The sequence below is a fragment of the Hyperolius riggenbachi genome, chromosome 8 (assembly GCF_040937935.1).
Source record: "Hyperolius riggenbachi isolate aHypRig1 chromosome 8, aHypRig1.pri, whole genome shotgun sequence".
NCBI classification, from domain to species: domain Eukaryota; kingdom Metazoa; phylum Chordata; class Amphibia; order Anura; family Hyperoliidae; genus Hyperolius; species Hyperolius riggenbachi.
In genome coordinates, this window is record NC_090653.1 from 273,578,184 (window position 1) to 273,594,299 (window position 16,116).

Consider the following 16,116-nt stretch of genomic DNA (forward strand, 5'->3'; position numbering starts at 1 on the left):
GGGGCTGTAGTAAGCCCTGGGTAAGCATTGGTTCTGTGTACCTTTTGATCTCTGGTACCCTTTAACTATTCCTTCAAGTCAGGCGTGTGTAAAACGCTTTACAGTACCAGTTGCTGCTCAGGAACAGTGAGGGAAAATCTTTGTAACAGGCACAAAGACAGTGTTAAAATCCTAAAAGCTGTTGAAACCCTTCCCCAGTCTACTCCAAAACTGAAATGGAAAAATCTTGGCTGAAGATGCCATAGTTCTAGCTAGGCAGTTGCCACGCATGGTGCACAATAATAACAACTCATAATTGTTTGTCTTCTTCTTTATAAACAATTTTCAACAGACATTTATTAATGCCCTGGACCTGCCAGCAGCGCTGATAAAGCATCAGATGCTGTCCGGCTGCCAGGGGAGCAAACACTGAGGCTATTCTTCATCCACTTCCTGTTAGCGTCCTGTCGCCGTGGTAACGGGACGAACCAAGCTCCTCCAAAAGGGGAGCTCTGCCCTTTATCTCGCTCTCTCCTGTCTTTTCTTTCCCTAGACTCCACTGAACGCATTAACTGATATTTATTTCTACTTCCACCCGCCTCTAAGCTGAAGAAAATAAAAAGAACAGGAATTACATTGTTGTAGGTCTTATATTGTCCCTAATGAGGGAGTTGGGCTGGTCCAGGGGATAGTTAGAAGAACAAGCTTGTTGCCTGGAGGCAAAGTGGTCAGGAAAATCCCATCATTCCTGGACACAGGGTGAGATCTGTGCAGCAGATAGGTAGCCCAGAGGGGGATCTGGACTGATCAGCAGAGACACAGCCAAAAGCACCAGCAGCATGGAGAATGAAAGATTTGGGGTGGTCAGAGAGTCTATGAACAACAATGAGATCCTGCAAAAGGTAATACATACTATAACTTATAATCAATATATATGAGATTTTTATGCATTTGAATGGCGCATACTGTTTTCTGGAGCACTTTTACAGTTGTGTGACTAAATTCACTTACTAAACCCTTATTAGAGTCATAATCTACTGTCTGTAACATACTACAACCAATTTGGAGGGAGTCGCAAGTTACCAGTGTGTTTTCAGGATGCTGGAGGAAAACGCAGAGCGCAGACGAAAGCCACGCAAACACGGGAAAAACGGGCTCAAAATCAGCCTGTTTTTCCTGTGTTTGTGTGGCTTTCGTCTCGGCTCTGCGTTTTCCTCCAGCATCCTGAAAACTTATTACACTATATGCTGAAAAGTCACATTGTACGATAGAGGTTAGATGAGATGCATGCGGTGAAGCATACAGTACCATTGAAAGTATGCCTCACTGCCACTGTAACTCGACACACTGCACCGATGATGCCTTGATGTGATCGTACCATCGCATTGGGTTGCAGTTATATTGTCCGTTGCGGTAGAATGCAAAGGAAGCCGTGTGAAAGGTGCCTTAAAGTACACCTGAACTAACACATAAACTGCAGAATAAAGTCCATGGTTGGCTAGATTACCTATTCATGAATATGATACTGCTGCTTGTAATTGTCGGGGTTCCGTGTTCCCAGGGCTGTGGAGTCGGAACAAAAATCATCCGACTCCAACTCTGACTCCTCAGTTTATGAAACATCCAGCTACCCAAAATGACTCAGAAGGATAATACTTAGCAGGGCTGTGGATTTGGTTAAAAAAATAATCCGACTCCGACTCCTCGGTTTATGAAACCACCGACTCCAACTCAAACACCAGGTACCTAAAATTATTCCAACTCTGACTCCGCAGCCCTGCCTGTTCCCATGTTCCTCATGTTTGGTCCTCTTAACCTTCGACACGATCTTCCAGTTGGCAGTTATTCCAGAGCGGCTCCACGCAAGCACAGTGGAAGCAGGCACTTGTTCACCTGCGCTTTCTTTCACTGTGCAGGCGCAGTCCCGGACTCGCACCTGCACAGTTCAGGATTGCTCTGAGTAACGTCTGGGGAGCTGCGGATTTTAGGGGAACGAGGGATGTCCCTGACGACAAAGAGCAGCGAGATCACATTCAGGGGTACGTAATCTAGTCTATCATGGGCTTTACTCCACAGTGTATGTGTCATTTCAGGGGTACTTTAAGGTCTTATTCACACTATGAGCATTTGTGGGGTTTTGTAAGCGCTGACGATTTCAGAAATCGCCCTGAAAGCGCTTGTGCAATGATTCCCTATGAGAGAGTTCACATCTGAGCGGTTCGATTGCGATCCGCTTACAAAGGTGCTGCCTTACCATTTTTTGAGCGCTTTGGCTCAATGGGAGGTATAGGGAAATTGCTAAGCTAAAAAAGCGATTTAAATAGTGATTTCTCAAGTGCTTCTATGAATAAATACATAGTAGTTATTCATTTACGGGTGAAAGAGTTCACCGGAAGTGGAAAAAAATTGCTCTGCAAAAGCGCTTAAAAAAGCGCTTAGGTAGCGCAGGCAAAGATGATTTAAAAAAAAATCACAAAAAAATCGATCAGCGCTTGCAATAGTGCTGGTGATTTATAATGCGAACATAGCCTAAGTCCATGTCCTGGACGAGATTCAAACACCACTACAGTTCAGAAATACCACTCTTGTCACTCTGATAGGTAAGTGAATAATACACTGGCACCTGTACAGTGGTGATGTATATTAGGTAGCGGCGTCCGGTTTTGTAGGTGACGTGTTAACAGTGCAATTTTTTTAGGGAATGATCTTTTTATTTTCATCAGAGCATTCCGTTTGAACGAATATTTTGGTTTTTAACAGCATTAAAGGGAACCCAAGGTGAGAGGGATGGGGAGGCTGACATGTATGTTTCCTTTTTAAATAATGCACATTGCCTGGCTTTTCTGCTGATCATCTGCCTCTAATACTTTTAGCCATAGGCCCTGAACAAGCATGCAGCAGATCAGGTGTTTCTGACATTAATGTCAGCTCCGACAAGATTAGCTGCATGCTTGTTTCAGGTGTGTGATTTAGACCCTGCTGACCAGAAAGATGGACAGGGCTGCCAGGCAACTGGTATTGATTACAGAGAAATAAATATGGCAGCTGATCGATTTGGCTGCAGTAGTGTCTGAATAACACCAGAAACAAGCATGCAGATAATCTTGTCGGATCTGACAATAATGTCAGAAGCACCTGATCTGCTGCATGCTTGTTTAGGGTCAAAGGCTAAAAGTATTAGAGGCAGTGGATTAGCAGGATACTCAGGCAACTAGTATTGCTTAAAAGGAAATAAATAGGGCAGCCTCTATATCCCTCTCGTTACAGTTGTCCTTTAAGCACAATCGATCATGCGGTCGTTCAGGATCTATTGGACCGACCAGCTCTTCTGTTTCCAAACAATGCCATCTGAATAACCTGATAAAACTATTGTTCACTAAATTGTACCTTAATAGGCACATTTAGAAGCAGAAAAAATAAACAAGGGCCATAAGTGACTTTGACAGTGACCATTTCATCAAGGCTAGACAAGCAGGCCAGACCTCCTACATAATGGCAGGTCTTGTAGGTCCTGGTGTGCAGTGATTAGTACTACCAAAACGGGTTCAAGGAAGGACAGCATGAACTGGTGACCAGGGATGGCCCGAACCTCCGCTTTTGGGTTCGCAAACCTCCGAAAACGTTCGCGAACATGCAAACTTCCGCGAACCGCAATAGACTTTAATGGGGAGATGAACTTTGAAAATGTTTATGCTGGCCACAAAAGTGATGGAAAAGATGTTTCAAGGGGTCTAACACCTGAGTTTTTGCATGAATGAGTGGGATACACGTCAAAAGTCCCGGGGGAAATCTGGATTTGACGCAAAGCAGCGTTGTAAGGGCAGGAATCACATTGCATGCTAAAGTGCTTTAAAACATCTTGCATGTGTATACATCAATCAGGGAGTGTAATTAGAGCACTGCTTCACACTGACAGACCAAACTCACTGTGTAACATACTGCAAACAGCTGTTTGCGTAGTGACGGCCATGCTGGACTGGTGCGCACCATGGCGAGAGTGCAGGCGATAGCGGTTTTCAAGCCCATATGGTCGCCAGGCTGTGGTAGCTCAATGATAAAACAACAGTGACTATCCAGCTGATCGAAATTGGTCTCTCCACAATGAAGCAACGACCTTATTATCTTGGGTGTGCCCCCCCCCCCCTTCCTGACACACTCATATAGCCGGTGGTCATTGCTTCATTGTGATACGCAAGCCCCTTCACCGCGGCAAGGTAACGATCACGAAGGGGAATTGACACATGTACATCACCTGTGGCTCATTGATGCACATGAGGAATGTAGACTATCAAGTCTAATCCCAAAAAACTAGCTACTGTAAGGCCCAGTGCACACCAAAACCGCTAGCAGATCCACAAAACGCTAGCGGTTTTTGAAGCTGATTTCAGAGCGATTCTAGGTATGTTTAGAGAGGTTTTCTAAACACACCTAGCGGTTTTTGGTGCATTTTTGTGTAGCAGATTACACATTGCTACAGTAAAAGCTGTTACTGAACAGCTTCTGTAACAAAAACGTCTGGCAAACCGCTCTGAAGTAGCGTTTTTCAGAGCGGTTTGCGTTTTTCCTATACTTTGCATTGAGGACGAAACGCTTCAGAAAACCGCAAACGTGCAGCAGGAGGCGCGTTTGCGGCAGGGCAAAAACCTCAAACCGCCGGTGTGCACCATCCCATTGCAATACATTAGCCAAGCGTTTTTCCAGGCGGATGCGGCCGGCGGATCGCTCCAAAAACCGCTCGGTGTGCACTAGGCCTAAAGGCTTGTTCACACTAAGCGATTTTGCTTTTTTTTTTTCAGCACTGGCGATTTTAAAAATTGCCTTAAAATCGCTAGTGCAATGGTCACTTATGTGAGTGTTCTCACATGAGCGATGAGCTTTCTATCCAATTGCAAACGCGGCTCCTGCACCATTTTCTAAGCGTTTGTGATTCAATAGAAAATATAGGGAAGTCGCAAAGTGCTTGAAAAAATAAAAAGAAAATCATTTCCTGAGTGCTTTCATGAATAAATATATTGTATTTATTCATTTCTGGCTCAAAATCATTGCTGCACAAAAGCACTTAGAAAAACGCTTTTCTAAGCGAGAATCGCTCAGAGAGAGATTGGAAAAGCACTGCAAAAATAGCTCTATAAATCACTCTGCTCTTCCGATAGCGCTGATGATTTATAATGTGGACAAGGCCTAACAGACTGTCAAAAAAGCTTAATAGTGGTCTTGAGAGTATTTTCTACTGTATAACACAATGACAGATGGCAACACTACATAATGATTTCATTTTACACCAGGTTTGTGTTCTTAGAGGGGCTCATGTAAGTCATAACCTAAAACGCTACTTTTCCATTGAAAATGGTTGTAATTGCTGAAGTCATGTTCCAGATCCATATTCTGACCCCTTTAAGGTCAAACCGAGCCAAAGCTCAGTTTCAAAATCAGATACTCAGGATCCTAATGAGGCTTCCCTCGCTTGTCCGAAGCCCCCCTTTGCAGAGCACGCCCCCCCCCTTCACATCAGGGCCACGCAGCTCCAGCCATACAAGCCCACCCATGCATGTGCAGTAGAATGAAGCTTGTGGCTCTGACTTACTGCACATGCGCGGGTGGGCTCAGTCAGCTAACGCGCAACCATGATCCAGGAAGAGGAGCTACGCGGGCCCAATGTGATTAGTGACAATGCCTCAGTGACTGGGGACAACGGTGTAGGGAAGGGAGCATTAAAGGGACACTTAAGCCAGAAAAAAAAATGAGTTTTACTCACCTGGGGCTTCTACCAGCCCCCTGCAGCAGTCCTGTGCCCTCGCAGTCACTCACTAATCCTCTGGTCCCCCGCTGCCAGCTAGTTTTATTTTTGCCGACAGGCCTGACAGGACTGGCCACGCGTAGCTTTGTCTGTATTCCCGACTGTAATTAGTGCTATTGCGGACCGCAACGAGTACAAAGATACGCGTTGCCGCATTACCTACGCATAGATATGCAATAGCGCTAGTTACAGTCGGGAATGCGGACAAAGCTACGCGTGGCCAGTCCTGTCGGGCTTGACGGCAAAAACGAACCTAGCTGGCAGCGGGGGACCAGAGGATTAGTGAGTGACTGCGAGGGCACAGGACTGCTGCAGGGGGCTGGTAGAAGCCCCAGGTGAGTAAAACTCATTTTTTTTTTCTGGCTTAAGTGTCCCTTTAATCATAAAACCCCTCTTGAAGAAACCATCACTAGATCCTGATTCTGTAACCCACTACAGACCTGTTGCGAACTTACCATTCCTATCAAAAGTTATCGAGAAAGTAGTCGCCAACCAGCTGGAAGCCAGGCTTACAGATAACAACATCTTTGATACTTTTCAGTCAGGATTCAGGAAAAGGCACAGCACTGAAACAGCATTAGTCCGAGTAATGAATGATCTACTTACTGCAAGGGACAAGGGTGATTGCTCAATTTTGATTCTTCTTGACTTGTCTGCAGCATTTGATACTGTGGATCATGAAATACTAATCCAGCGACTGAAAAATTACTGTGGCCTAAGGGGTACTGTTCTTAGCTGGTTTCAGACCTTCCTATCTGGCAGGACATAGCAAGTATGTCTGGGCACACACTACTCTAATCCAGTGCCACTTCCCTATGGAGTTCCACAGGGTTCTGTACTATCGCCATTACTCCTTGCAGTCTACATGCTCCCACTGGGCAAAATAATCCAGAACTATGGCCTAGGATACCATTGTTATGCAGATGACACACAACTGTATCTGTCCTTCAAGCCTGGCACCCAAGACCCATCAGCATCCATAAATGCGTGTCTAGTGGATTTACAAAATTGGATGAACACCAGCTGGCTGAGGCTGAACTCTGACAAAACAGAGGTGTTGGTGGTAGGTGGTCCACACATGATGGATAAAGTTCAAAACGCTCACCACCTCAAACTAGCAATTGGGGGAGATACTGTACAATATAAAGACTCTGTGCGAAACCTTGGGGTGATCCTGGATGGAAATCAACTCAAACAGCAGATATCAGCTGTCGTCAAGTCTTCCTTCTTCCATCTAAGAAATATAGCGAAAATCAAACACCTTATCCCAGCTGAAGACCTACCTGCCCTGGTTCACGCATTTGTATCCTCCCGCCTAGACTACTGCAACGCCCTGTTCATCGGATCTACAGATATGGTTCTGCGCCCCTTACAGCTAGTACAGAATGCTGCAGCCAGACTCCTAGCCAATGCCCCCCGCAGCTCACACATCACCCCAGTACTGCAAACTCTTCACTGGTTGCCAGTAAAATGGAGAATCAATTTTAAGATCTGCCTGCTGACATTCAAGGCCCTACACCACATGGGACCCAAATACATAGCGGATCTATTGGAACTTTATGCCCCTCCACGCACTCTCCGCTCTGCCAACAAGATGAAGCTGGTTATTCCCAGGATACACTTAACATTTGGTGCTCGGGCCTTTTCCTATGCAGCCCCTACTCTATGGAACTCACTTCCACAATCAGTACGAGAGGCTCCCTCTCTGGACAGCTTTAAAAAAAGGCTAAAAACTCACCTCTTTTCCCTAGCCTTTGAGACTGCATAATGCAGGGTCACAGCGCTTTGAGTCCCCAGGGAGAAAAGCGCTATATAAATATTATTGTTATTGTTAATAGGATCCTGAGGCTTCCCTCTTAGGCCTCTTGCACACTGCACGCGATTCCGATTCAGATTCCGCTTTTTAATCAGTTTTTACATCCGATTCAGATTCCGATTTGCAGTGTGCAGGGAGCAAACTGCAAATCTGAATCTGAATCGGATGTAAAAACTGATTGAAAAGCGGAATCTGAATCGGAATCACGTGCAGTGTGCAAGATACGAAGCGAACAAAAATTGTGATTTTGTTTTTTTTTGGTTTTTTTACCTTATAGTTCACTTCAGTACTCTCATTAGATGTACACTGCCACATCCCCGCCGCAAAACGAGGTTTAGACCCCCCAAATCCCCGGGCGGCAATCCGGCCGGTGCTTCCTGAAAGAGGCAGAGCTTTCAGCTGCAGCTCTGCCTCTACTGATGTCAATCGCCGCGGATCATCGCCTCTCCCCGCCCCTCTCACTCTTCCTTCACAGAGAGGAAGGCGAAGTCCTTACTGCGCCTGCGTGAAGCTGTCAATCATGGCCACGTTGTCCGAAGTGTACTGCGCAGACACAGTAGTTCTGCACCTGCGCAGTATGCTGTGGACAACATAGCCATGATTGACAGCTGCGCTTCACACAGGCACAGTAATCGGCCTCTGCACCATGCAGGGAGCCCGAGACGGCGGCGGAGAGTAGAGGGGAAAGCATGGGACAGTCGGCTGAAAGGGGCTGGGGAAAGCCTCAGGTGAGTAAAGCTTTTTTTAAAAAAAAAATTCTGAGTGATCACTCCTTCAACTCTTCTTGTGCTGGAAACAATATTATTTCTGTTTCTGCTCCTAATGTTTTATTTCTTAGCTGTACTAGACATACAAATCATTATATCATCATTTTTGTTTTCGCTTCAGTGTCTCTTTAAGGTGTCTGATTTTGTAGCTGAGCTTCAGCTTGGGCACACTTTAACATTCTATATAAGGTTGATGAAAGCCGAGATCTTTCTGCGCAATTATCAGTACGGGGAGTTCGCAGTGTAGGACAGGACCATGCTTTACAGTCAGATACCTGTATATAAATCAGATTTACAATACATTTAAACAATTAATTCCCACTGGTGTCAAAGGAAAATTCTATATTTACTGTATACTGTTTCCCACATTCAAGTGAATGATAAATACTAATCCAGCTGTCTTTGCCTACCTAGGTCAGGTTGTAGATCATACTGTACTGAGATGCACTTAAAGGGATACTTTAGGGGGTCGGTGGAAAATGAGTTGAATCTACCCGGGGCTTCTAACGGTCCCCCGCAGACATCCTGTGCCCGTGCAGCCACTCACCGATGCTCCGGCCCCGCCTCCAGTTCACTTCTGGAATTTCAGACTAAGTCTGAAAACCACTGCGCCTGCGTTGCCATGTCCTCAATCCCGCTGATGTCACCAGGAGCGTACTGCGCAGGACCAGTATGGTCTGTGTCTGCGCAGTATGCTCCTGGTGACATCAGCGGGATCGAGGACACGACAACACAGGCGCAGTGGTTTTCAGACTTTAACCACTTTACCCCCGCCCGTACGGATTTCTCCGTCCCTTTTTCCATCCTTTAACCCCCAGGGACGGAGAAATCCGTACTTTGCGCACTCCCGCCGCTGCCCGCGCTCCCGCTCGTAAACACGCCGCCCGCCGCTAGTAAGCACGCCGCCGCCCGCTCGCCCGGAGATCAATGAACGGGAAAATCCATTCCCATTCATTGATCTAAGCCCCACAATGATCCGCTGCTCTCCTATGGGCAGCGCGATCATTGTGAGAAAAAACAAACACTCACAGCTTCCTTGTACTTCCTGCGAGCTTCCGGAAGGACGCTCGCAGGTCGCAATAAACAAAAAGTTACTGTTGCCATCTTGTGGCCAAACAGTAAAACTACACCCTTAGCATTTTTTACATAGAAATAAATTAGTTTTACACTAAAAATTAACTCATTACCTCCCACACTCCCCATTTTTTTTTTTTTTTTTTTTGTAATTAAAAAAAAATTAAAAAATTTACAATTAAAAAAAATACATAAATAGTTACCTTAGGGACTGAACTTTTTAAATATTTACGTCAAGAGGGTATAACACTGTTACTTTATAAACTATGGGCTTGTAATTAGGGATGGATACAAAACTGAAAAAAATGCACCTTTATTTCCAAATAAAATATTGGCGCCAAACATTGTGATAGGGACATAATTTAAACGGTTTTATAACCGGGACAAAAGGGCACATACATTTCATGGGTTTTAATTACAGTAGCATGCATTATTTAAAAACTATAATGGCCGGAAACTGAAAAATAATTAATGTTTTTCCCACATTTTTCCTATTTTCCCATTAAAACACATTTAGAATAAAATAATTCATGGCATAATGTCCCACCTAAAGAAAGCCTAATTGGTGGCGGAAAAAACAAGATATAGTTCATTTCATTGTGATAAGTTATGATAAAGTTATAGACGAATGAATGGATGGAGCGCTGAAAGGTGAAAATTGCTCTGGTGCTCAGGGGGTAAAACCCCTCAGTGGTGAAGTGGTTAAAGTCTGAAATTCCAGAAGTGAACTGGAAGCGGGGACCGGAACATCATTGAGTGGCTGTGCGCACAGGATGTCTGTGGGGGACAATTAGAAGCCCCGGGTAAGTTCAACTCATTTTCCCCTGACCCCCCCCTACAGTGTCCCTTTAAATGTGCTGCCACTATGGTTTGTGCTGATACTGTGTGTAGAGCATCAAAGCTCGGGGAAACTCTGTACTGTACCAAATCTCAGTGATTTTCTGTATACTGTACTGGTTAGTGTTGGTGTTTTGAATTCGGCAAATTTGAACACAACACTAATACTGATTAAGAAGAGCACAAGCTTTGGCATTGGAGACCAGGATTCAAATCCTGGCTTTAGACAGTACCTAACCAGTAAGGAATCCTTAGGCAAGACTCCCGTTTGCTCCAAGGAGGCCTACTGAGTGTGCCCTAAATAGTTACAACTCTCAAGTGATTTGAGATTGAAAGAGGAAAAAAGCTGTACAAATGTTAGCATTTCAAATCTCAGGGAATCCCCATGAAAATTGATGTGGTATGAAATCTTCTGTTTCAAAATTTTTTTATTGAACTGCCATATAACAATGAGTACATACACATATGCATAGGGTGGAGCACAAAACAGTAGGCATATTTACATTTACGTATTGTATGCCCCATGGCATTTTGAAAAAGCAAATAAGAACGTAAAAGAAGACAGCAAAAATAAAAAGAAATGAAATAAAATAACTTGGAAAAACATGAACAAGTTATTAAACATCGGAAGATTGTACAATGAAACATGAGCATTTACAGTCACTTGGTGTGGAGAAACTACCTAGCAGTGCGGATTGCCTCACGTAGAGGCTATATCATATGCAAATTGGGGTGGGAGCTGGCAGCACTGAGGCAACAAATACCAGCGCCCTTCATGGGAGCCACGGGTTGTACTAATAATGCGTGGGCAAAAGCAAGGTCCACCAGTCAGGGAGGTGGACTATCAAAAATTGAGGAGGCCGTGGGTACCTATGGTACTAGGTCTCAAACGTTGGGAGGGGGTCGAAGCTGTTACACATCCTCTGTGGATTGCCCTGTCAAGTGCCTGTATCTTACATAGGGAATGGGGGGAGAGGTGAGGGAAGAAGAAGAGAGAGAGATAGATGAGTGGGGAGAAAAAGGAGAGGGGGAAGAGTTAGAGGAAAGGAAGAGAGAGAAGGAAGAACAGAGTAGGAGAAGGGTCCGCCCCGGCGCCGCCCGAGATCAGAGAAGATTAAAGTGTGTGATACAGTTGTTTGTTTATATGTTCAGTTAAGTGATTGGTTCATTCATTAGATTATCTTAGATTAGACTAGATTAGATCCCCCGTAGCTATTACACAGGAGCCGAGTGGGGAGGGCTATGGTGCCATTAAACTGTTGTGAGAGATTGGGGAAGGTCTTGGTGGTATTGGTTGATGTATGGGAGCCAGACTTTCTCAAAACGAGGAAGGGAATCATCTAGTATGGCCTTCATTTTGTCGAAGCAGAGGGCGTTGCTTAAATTATTTCTAAATTTGATTATGGATAAGGTGGGGGATCTCCATGCACCCGCAATGACTCTCTTCCCTGCTAAGCATATATGTGAGAGCAATTTGTATTGCGAGTTAGTTATGGCTGGAGGGCGCAGTCCCAAAAGTGCAACCTCAGGGGCCTTGGGGACCTGGACTGTGATAGTGGAGTATATAACCTGATATATTCTGATCCAGAATCTCCGGGCCCTCGGGCAAAACCACCACACATGCGAGAGAGTCCCCCTCAGGCCGCAACCTCGAAAGCACAGACCAGTACAATTAGTATCAAACTTTGCCATGCGGTCTGGGGTGAGATACCATCTTAGGAGAACTTTATATTGGGTCTCCACGAGGGAGGCACTTATGGAGCATTGCGGGGTGAGTGACCAGATATTGGATAGATCCTCCTTTTCAAAGGTGGAGTTGAGGTCAAGTTCCCATTTTGTTACATAGGAGGGTTTAGGGAGGCCAGAGGGGGACACGATGCACCTGTATAGCAGGGAGACCAGGCCCGGGGATCCCGGACCAGTGGCACATATATGCTCAAAGTGTGTGCGGGTCAGGAGGGAGCCATGCCCCCTGACGATCTGAGCGAGAAAATGAGGGATTTGCAGGTAGCGGAAGTTCTCCTTTATAGGTAGCTGGTGTTTCTCTGCAAGGTGTGCAAAAGACCTGACTGACGTATCAGTGATTAGGTCATACAGGGTCGTGAGGTGTTTAGAGTGCCACCAACGGAAGGCTGCTGGGTTTTCCAAGCCCGGTTTAAAATCTGGATGACCTAAGAAGGAGGTGAGAGGAAGGTGTGGGGATATTAGGTTACCTTTAAATTTGACTGTGTCCCAAATTTTAAGGGAATGCATAATAATAGGATTTTTGATATTTTTCCTTCGGGCGGGAGACAACCAGAGAAGATTTCGGAGGGAGATAGGGGAGCATATGGATTGCTCTATTTTAACCCACATCGGGGGGCACGATGACTCATGCCACATAGTAAGTTGTGAGATCTGTGCGGCTCTATAGTAGGCGATAACATTTGGAGCCCCCATGCCACCGTCCTCTTTCAAGCGAGTCAATGTGCTCCTAGGGACCCTTGGTTTGGTTTTTCCCCAGATAAATGAGAATATGGAAGATTGTAAGCGCTTGAGAATCGGAATAGGGATATTTACGGGCAGTACTCGAAAAGCATAGAGTAGCCTAGGCAAAATCACCATTTTGGTTGCAGCGATGCGCCCAATCCAGGAAATACTGTAGCGCTTCCAACATTCCATAGACTGAAGAACACTTTTAATCAAGCCTGGGTAATTTGCCTGATAAATGGAATGATATGAGTGCGTGATAAAGACGCCCAAGTATTTTAGCTTAGTAGGCTCCCATTTAAATTCAAATGAGGATTGTATGCCCTCGAGTTCCGTGATGGGGAGGGAGACGTTGAGGGCTTTTGATTTAAGGCTATTAATTTGGAGACCTGAGATATCCTCAAATAGTAAAAGGACATCAGCAAGTTCCGATAGGGAATCATGAGCCTTCGTGAGAGTCAGAACCACGTCATCGGCGTACATACATAACTTATGTTGGTGTCCAGCCAGGGAGACCCCCTCAATGCCCTCGTGTTTATTGATTAGTATGGCAAGGGGCTCTATGGCGAGCGCAAATAAAAGAGGAGATAGGGGGCATCCCTGTCTGGTGCCCCTGCGGACAGGGAAGGTGTCTGACCTGTAACCAGAGTATTGTATGAATGCCTGCGGGGAGTGGTAGAGCGCCCGGATCCAACATAGAAAATTAGGTCCAAAACCCCAATGGGAAAGCAGGAGGAACAGATACTCCCACGACACCGTGTCGAACGCCTTTTGGATATCTAAGGACAACAGCATCATGGGAGCACCCGCTCACCCCGCCGAGGATATGATCTGTAACAGGCGTCTAACATTATTTCCCGCCTGACGGCGCGGCATGAAGCCCACCTGGTCCAGTCCAACTAGTGAGCAAATGCCTTCGTTGAGCCGAGTGGCTAGGATCTTTGCCAAGATCTTAATGTCTACGTTGAGTAGTGAGATGGGTCGGAAACTGGACCAGGTGGTTTGATCTGTTCCAGGTTTGGGTATCATGCTGATGGCAGCAGTAAGGGAATCCAATCCAGGTTTTACCCCTTGTAACAAACAGCTAAAGGCTTTTAGCAGGTATGGAGAGAGGATGTGCGAGAATTTTTTGTAATAGCAATAGGGGAACCCGTCGGGGCCAGGAGCCTTTTTAGTTTTAAGGGTTTGAATCGCTTGCACAATTTCCTTGTTGGTTATAGGCCTTTCGAGGTTGAGTTTGAATTGATCGGCAAGGGGGGGGAGGGGGCAGGTGTCTAAGGTGTTCTTGAGAAGTGTAAGATTAATGCTGGTTGGAGACTGATAGATTTTGGAGAGTCCTTTCCGAAAGATTTGCACTATTTTATTGGGGTTGCTAGTGAGGGTTGTGTTGTCTAAACGAAGCTTTAATGCCTTAAAGTTCGGATCAGTGTGCCTCAGCCTGCGCGCAAGCATCGTAGAGGGCTTATTACAGTTCACATAAAAGTGAAATTTATTCCATCTCAGGCGCTTTTCAGCCATACTAGTTAGGTGCAAATTAAGCGCTTCTGCTGCTTTGAAGCAAGCCTGTTTGTTATATGGTGAAGGGTCAGTAGAGAGGAGCTCAGTGGCTTTTGTGTATACGGTTTCAAGCTGGCGTAGTTCCTGCATTCTGCGCTTTTTCCTATTGGAAGCTATGCTAATAATGTGACCCCGGAGAACGGCTTTATGGGCCTCCCAGACAGTGTAGTCAGACACTTCCTCATTGCCTGCATTTAACTGGAAATAATCTTTTAGTTGTCCCTCTAGGATAGCAGATATTGTGGGGTCTGAAAGGAGCGATTGGTTGAGAGACCAGCGCAGCCCTGGGGGTTTAGATATTATAGAAGCGAGAGTGATGGTCACTGAGCAGTGGTCTGACCATGGGATAGCTGTTATCTGAGCATTAATCAGCTTGGGGAGGAGATTAGTGTGAGTGAGACAGTGGTCAATACGGGATTGTGAGTTGTGGGGGTGGGAAAAGAATGTGTATTCTTTTTTAGCAGGGTGCAATTCTCTCCAACTGTCTGCCAAGGAGGCGGATCGTAGGAGGTCTTCAAACTGTTTAGCATGACGAAGTTCCACCGGGTTAGGGCCGGGTGTATTAGGACTATCTCGGTCAAGGTTGGGGCGTAAGCACATATTAGAGTCTCCGCAAGCAATAATAGTCCCTATTGCGTGTGTCTGCAGGAGGCCCACAAAGTGTTTTAGGAATGGTAGTTGATCTGTGTTAGGGGCGTAATAAGAAGCTATAGTGACCTCCACATCGTGAATTAATCCCATGAGTAAAAGGTACCTGCCATCTGGGTCGCTAATTTCTTTTTTGCAGATAAAATTGACGGAACTTCTAAACGCTATTAATATGCCTCTATGCTTAGTGGGGGTACTAGCAGTATAGAATTGCGCAGTGGCGTAGCTAAAGAGCTGTGGGCCCCGGTGCAAGTTTTACATGGGGCCCCCCAAGCACTCTATACATAACAATTGATACGGCGTACCAAAACCTGCCAAGGACAACCACAGTGTTGGAGGTGCAAGAAGGGAATGGGGAACAGTTTGTTAATGATTACAAGTATTTAGAGCATATATAGAAGTGATTATTACCAGCACAGGACCAATAGAGAGCTAATATTGTGCTTGAAGGAGAGCCCAATGGGGCCCCTCTGGCCCAAGGGCCCCGATGCGGTCGCTACCACTGCACCCCTTATTGCTACGCCCCTGGAATTGCGGAAAAGTGCGGTGGAGATATGTCGGAGTGTAAGATTTGGGGAAGTGGGTCTCCTGCAGACAGATTATATCAGCATGAGTGGCGCGAAAGTGAGAGAATGCCTTAGAGCGTTTGATAGGTGAGTTAAGTCCTTAAACATTTAAAGAACATATGTTCAGAGCCATTGTGTTGGGGATGAGAACTGCATAAGAATAGGGCTAAGCCGAAAGCCGCTGCATGAAAAGACCAGAGGCGGAGCCAGGGGGACCAGAGCGACAGAAAGAGAGAGGAGAAGAGAGTAAGAACAGAAGAGGGAAGAAGAGAGGAAAAAGTGAAACAGAGAGTAATTAGTAAAGTGAAGAGGGACATTGAGAGAGCACCTGAAACATCAGGAACTCTCTTGGGTGTCAGTTTGATGCTGTTTAGCATCAGTGCGTACCTGCGGGGCCACATCAGGTTGGGGCTCATAGGGTACATGTGGGGGCACGAGGTGGAAAGAGGAGAGAGCAAAATGTGAATCTTGGTGGTGATAGGGTAAACGGGTGTCAATTTGGAGGAGGTGGGTAGGCCAGCGAACCGAATATGGTGAAGTATGAGAGGAAAGGTCCTTGTCCATAAGGCAATTGATGCTCAGATAGGGCAGAAGTGTGGGCAGTGA

The 16,116-nt window shown here is 45.7% G+C and overlaps 1 protein-coding gene across 1 annotated transcript in view; it reads left to right on the forward strand.

Moving 5' to 3' along the window:
- The first annotated feature begins 467 nt into the window (after positions 1–467).
- CFAP77 (cilia and flagella associated protein 77) overlaps positions 468–16,116 on the forward strand; it is a 268,445-nt gene continuing 252,796 nt past the window's right edge. The window contains exon 1 of the mRNA XM_068249907.1: positions 468–881. Coding sequence (XP_068106008.1) covers positions 819–881 — 63 coding nt within the window. The 5' untranslated portion in view covers positions 468–818. The remainder of the gene's footprint in view (positions 882–16,116) is intronic.